A 5,931-nucleotide genomic window follows, 5' to 3' on the forward strand; every position below is an offset into this window, starting at 1 on the left:
TATAATTTTTTTTTAAATTTATAAAATTTGTATTAATTTTTATGTTTTGTTTTAAAGTTTATAAAAATTATATTGGTTTTTGTGTTTGGATAATCATTAGATAATGATTATATGAAGAACTTAAAAATTTGATGTTAAAAAATATTTTGTATTTGAATAATATTTGAAAATGAATTATAAAATTTGTTGAGAATTTTAATAATTCGATTTAATATACAAAAAACAAAAACAAACAATAAAAACACTGAACTACAAGTCGTAGAGTGGTGGGTTGAACGATAGGAAGGCACGAAGGAAGAAGGGAAATTGGAAGAGTGGATTGCTGCTGTGTGTGTGAGGAGGCTGCGAATCGTCTGCAACTTCTCTGCCTTTGCTTTCTTCTTTCTTTCTTAGTTTCGCCTCTCTCTTTTATCGCATATCGTTCCAATCAAGGAATCCATGTCGGCTCGGTTGCTGAAAAGGGTTTTGAAAGAACAACAGCAGCAACAGAGACTGCAGCAGCTTCCCCGCGAAGAGGAGGAAGATGAAGATGAAGAAGAGGAGGAGCAGCTGAATGGAAATCGATCTGAATCCTCCAGTTCAGGCCCTCCTTCCTCAATCAATCCCTTCCACCTTCTATGCGACGAAGATGACCCTGAACAGGTTTCTGCCTCTAACTCCGATGACCATCTGATTCATTCCATCTCTTTGCTTTTTCTTTTCTTCGTATGATATTTGGGGAGTGATCAAAATTGAGTTTTGAAGGGCCGAATGTGGCCTTTTATTTAATTTTTCAGGTAATTCATGCCAGGAATTGAAATCCATACCCAAGCCCCTCCTCCAATTACTTTAATCATAAGCAACCGTTTTGCTATCCTAATTTCTAACCATGTAGGACTTTTAGGTTGTTGAGGGTCATTTCCCTACACAAACTCTTAATATAATACAATTTATGTGCTTTTGATCAAGCCTAGCTGTCTCGAGTATTTCTTGATGTCAAGAAGATTCTAAATTTTTTATTTAGTTTTAGGCATCTCTTAATTGGGTCATTTTTTTTTTCCTTCAAAAGCAAAAATCAATAGAATATTGGTGGTTGCAGAAAGGGCAAGAATGTAGCATTCGATTTTTACTTTATTGACGATCATTTTGACTGCAGGGGGATGATTCGGAAGTCGTTGACGAAACCTTGAAGCTAAATATTACTGAACAAGAACCTTCACTGATGGAAAGTAACGTTGATATGCTTGTGACATCCAGTCACAAGTCAAAGAAAAAGAAGAAGAAGAGAGGGAAGGGTGGCTCTTTGTCGAGTGCAGATAATGTTGAAAAGCCCTTGGATATGATCTTAGAAACTCTCTCTTTAGAAGTGGAGGGTAAATCTTCTAGTAACGATGGTGTCCCTGGAAAAGCCAAAGCCACGAATGTGAAGACTGGTGACAAACTGGTGAAACAATACGTGCCCTCAATATTACGCGTGGATCCCAAATATTTGAATGCTGAAAATGAACTTCGAAGAATATTTGGTTCTAAAGTGGTGAAATCGTTTGAGAAAAATAGTCAAGCTGGCAGTTCTAGACAGATACGGGGTGGACGATTTGGAAGCCATAGTCATAGAAAGACTGTTCTTGTCACGCCTTCAGACTATTGGCCTCGCTGGGATAGTTCTTTGTCCATGGAATTTCTGGAAACAAAGGATGGGTACCACTACTTTAGGTTAACATCATCCTCAGTTGCTCAGTTTTGATGCATTTTCTTTTTCAGATACTGACACCTCGATTTGGCTGGTCTTTTGTTACTGAGTGTGAGAAAACTAATATCATTATCTGCGCATCGAATGAACTTGCTCTTTGCTTCTGACACACCTAAAACTGAGATTAGGTTATAGAAGTTTCTATAATTTTATATGGTGGATTCTAGAATTTATGGTGCATTAGCCCTCTCCAGGGCAGTAGTGGTACTGACAGTAATTTCTACCTTCAAGTTCATTTCCTTTGTTTTATTCTTTACCTTTATCTTTGTAGTTTTCACTATATCCCAATTTACTGTTTTATGATTTTTGTTTACTCCAATCCTCATGCACCCTAATTCTGTCTTTGTTGTCATGATTTAGATATGTACACTTGCCATCCTATGATCAAGCTCAAAAATCATTTGAAGCTGCCCAAGCTATTCATGATCTTAATAGTATTGCAAGCATTTTGTTGCACCATCCTTATCACATAGATTCACTGATAACAATGGCGGAATATTTAAAGTTTGTGGGTGAACATCAAAAGTCAGCAGATGCCACAGCAAAGAGTTTATATGCCTTGGAATGTGCATGGCATCCTATGTTCACTCCCTTGCAGGGTAATTGCCAATTGAAATTCAGCCATAAAACCAACAAACTGCTATTCACATCACTTTTCACTCACATGAGAAATATGGACAGACGAGGCTGTCATCGATCTGCTCTGGAAGTTTGTAAACTGTTGCTATCATTGGATTCTGACGATCCAATGGGTGCCATTTTTTGCATTGACTACTTATCGTTGAGGGCAGAGGAATATGCATGGTTGGAACAGTTCTCTGAGGACTATAAAAGTGACAACTCCTTGTGGTTGTTTCCAAATTTCTCATATTCACTTGCCATTAGCAGGTTTTATCTTGAGCAACAGCACTTCTCAAAAGACAATCATGCGGATTCTTCAAATTCTACTTCAAATGATCTTATGAAGCAGGCTTTGATGCTTCACCCTTCTATCCTAAAGAAACTTGTTGCAAAGGCACCTTTGAAGGATAAAGTATGGATAGATATAGTCAAGCATTCTTTCTTCCGATCAGATCAAACAGGAATACCATCCTTAGATCATTTGATCAATATATATGTAGAGAGGAATTACATTATTTGGAGGCTTCCAGAACTGCAAAAACTGCTCAAGGACGCGGCAAAACTGGTGATCGAGACAATGGAAACTAATGAGAGTGATGCCAATGATTGGGCTTGTGTCAGAAAAGAAGCATTCCCATCTGAGAAGAATGAGTGAGTATCTTAAGTTGGTTTCCCTTTTTCTTAGTTTTCTTTAACTAGAATGCTCTGTATTAAATTCTTGGATTGCAGAATGCATGTGTGCTAATTGAGTGTAGAGTAGATTACACTGAGACCACATATCAAAAGGTTTGGAACCCAAGCTTACCTTATTATTATGAAAAAGGGGAAGGTTTGAGGAAGGGTAGTAGGTGTAGGTCTTTCCAGCCGGGTTCTGACCCCTACCCCGAACAACTCGCATATTTTAAATACACCATCAAACTTTAAATTGATACTTGTCTAGTAATTTGGAGTTATGTTTTGAATTTTCTTTGTCCTAAAAAATCATAGGTACATACATGGTCACAGGAACTGCACATGTAAATGGTGCTATAATAGGAGCAAATAAACCCTAATTTAAATACGAAGGACGAGAAGCACCATCTCACCCAAATTACTAGAATAAACCAAAATGCACCAATGTGATATCTGGTCTCAACTGTGTCCTAGGCTTTGGTTGTTAAGAGGGGAAAAAACGTGAAGACATGGTATTTTGCAGTGAAGGGAAGGGAAGGAGGTGAAGAAAGGAAGGTATTATTAATTGGTTTCAAGGTTTTCCTGGGTGTAATTTATACCCCGCTTGGATGTTGAGCTGAGTTGAGATGAGTTGAATTCTTTATGAATAGTAGTGAGTTGAGATGGTGGATGAGTTTTGTGGGGCCCACCTAAGATGAGTTTAGATATGTTTGGATGTTAATATGAGTCTAGATGTATTTATGAGAAGTTGAAAAAGGTTGTGGGTCTCGCGTGTAAAGAGATATTGAGTTGAAAAAGGTTGTGAGTTCCACGTGTAAAGAGGTTTTGAGTTAAGATGAGTTTAGTAATTTGAGATGAGTGTTTGTATGTTAGACTCAGTTTAACATTAGACTAAACTGAGTTGATCTCAGCTCAGTCCAAGTTCCAAACGGGACTTAGTGCTTGGTATTTGTAGAGTGGATTTGGATAATTAGTTGTCAACTCAAGTCCGATGCTTGAAGTTCTTTTGGGTTTCTTCTACTTTGTCAACTCAACTTATTGCTTGAAGATTTGTTAATTTCTTCTACTTTGGGTCTCTCTTTCTGATTGATTTTCTGGAGATTTTTCTTTAGACTCAGGAAGTTGTGTTTTGGGTTTATTCGGGTAATTTGAGTGAAATGGTGCAAATTAATCTTTAAGGTCAATCTGGTCATTTCAGAGATCCCAAGTGATTGATTGTCTTCTATTAATGCATTTTTCTGTCCAAGTTAACGGCTACATTGGATGGAGGGACATGTAGAAACAATAATTTGTGGGAAAAACATATTTTGCATCCCCCAATTACCATTTTTTAGGCAATTTGCTCCATTGGTTTGGATTTAACTGCAAAGATTGATGAAAATATAAGATATGGCATATTCTTGACAGTTAGATTGTAATCAAGAGTGCAAAATGTTAAAAAGCGATAGTTTGGTGTCGAGATTGATGGTATTGGTAACATGGTGTGCAAATTGAAAAACTGGTAGTTTCTGATTCAAAATGTACCCTCCCCAAAGTTTTTATTCGAAGATGACTTGCAGCTGGTTAAAATTTGGTGGCATATTTGACTATGAAATGATGGCATGGAGGAGAAAAAAAGTGTAATTTACCTTTTATTCTAATACTGAGTACGAATAATTTTGTAGGCTGGTATATAGTTAAGATATTTGTACTAAGGCCTAGATTCTCAGCTGGATGTGGATCTTGTTCTCTGGAGCGTTGTTATCATGATGGTTGTGCAGAGTTCTATTGCATTATTTAAGTTTGTTGTATTTGGGAATATGGTTGACCAGATTCTTTTTGTTGACAGGTATGGCCATTTGTTGGTTTCAGATTTCTCAGATTCAGTGCCATCGATTCCACCTGAAAACCTTCAAAACTTTATTGGTGACCCAAGGATGAGGGGGCTTGCACAGGATGAAGACCAAGTTGCCAATCAACCTGGCAACGGCCATGCTCCTCGTGATGTTGCAAATCGGAATGCACTGGCTGTCTTGTTTGAGTCAATGCTACCATGGGTTCATTATGGGGACGAAGACGACGGAGGCGCTGATTGAGAATTGCCACCTTAGGGCCATGGATATTATTTTGAGGTGGCAATGGCGGCTAGAGGATACTCATTGTTAATGAAATGTTTTCTGTTTCTTAATAAGGTGGATGATGTATATCGGTTTTTCCTGCAGAAGGGAAAGTTCTTTTTAGTGTCCTCACTCTCAGAAGTTAATTTTCTATATCTAGTAAATTGGTGCCTGGTTTACTATTGTTTTAGCAACTGTTCTGTAGATTCTACAGAGGACTGACTCTTTGGATGTAAAACATACTTTATTTCTTCTCAAATTTACCGAAGATAGATTTACTAGGAAGTGTTGGGTACGTTTAGTCGTTTACTGTGTTTTTACATGATAACAAATGGTACCCATCTGTTCCGTACTTGTTTTACTTATCAATAGGTCTAGACTCTTGATACCCAATGTTTTATGTTTGGTTGATGAAATTTTAAAGTATTTCTCGTGTCTTTGGTCTCACTGGCTTTCATTATTGCACCTCAGGGGCTGTAGATGAACAGAGCAACTCTTGAACAACTTGAGTTTGGCTTGAACTCGATTTATTTAATGAATGAGCAGCTCATAAACACTAATATTGGTTCGAATTTTATATGAGCCAAACTCCTATACTGTCACGAGCTTTCTTCAATCACAGCAAGACACAAGCAGAAATAGCAGAGGAAAACAATACAAGAACTCACAACAAGAATGGAAAGAAACCCAAGAACTCAATTCTTTTAAAAGATTTTTGAGGAATCTTCGACTTCCAAATGAACTTCAATCTTAAGAATTCTGAACAATAGTTAGTTTAGAGTTTCTTGGCTTTTATACAAGTTATATGACAAA

The 5,931-nt window shown here is 37.3% G+C and overlaps 1 protein-coding gene across 1 annotated transcript; it reads left to right on the forward strand.

Annotated features, from left to right (window-relative positions):
- Positions 1–285: 285 nt before the first annotated feature.
- LOC109001512 (transcription factor 25) lies at positions 286–5,457 on the forward strand. Its single transcript, XM_018978837.2, has 4 exons — positions 286–642; positions 1,136–1,692; positions 2,090–3,001; positions 4,851–5,457. Exons 1-4 carry the CDS (start codon positions 439–441, stop codon positions 5,095–5,097), a joined length of 1,920 nt encoding a protein of 639 aa, XP_018834382.1. The 5' UTR covers positions 286–438; the 3' UTR covers positions 5,098–5,457.
- The last annotated feature ends 474 nt before the right edge of the window (positions 5,458–5,931 follow it).

This window comes from Juglans regia, chromosome 12 (assembly GCF_001411555.2).
Source record: "Juglans regia cultivar Chandler chromosome 12, Walnut 2.0, whole genome shotgun sequence".
In the NCBI taxonomy this organism is placed as follows: domain Eukaryota; kingdom Viridiplantae; phylum Streptophyta; class Magnoliopsida; order Fagales; family Juglandaceae; genus Juglans; species Juglans regia.

Coding starts and splice junctions, on each gene's coding strand:
- LOC109001512 (XM_018978837.2), top strand. CDS start 439: ATGTCGGCTCGGTTGCTGAAAAGGGTTTTGAAAGAACAACAGCAGCAA. Junction 1,693..2,089: donor GATGGGTACCACTACTTTAG/GTTAACATCATC, acceptor GTCATGATTTAG/ATATGTACACTTGCCATCCT. Junction 3,002..4,850: donor TTCCCATCTGAGAAGAATGA/GTGAGTATCTTA, acceptor TTTTGTTGACAG/GTATGGCCATTTGTTGGTTT.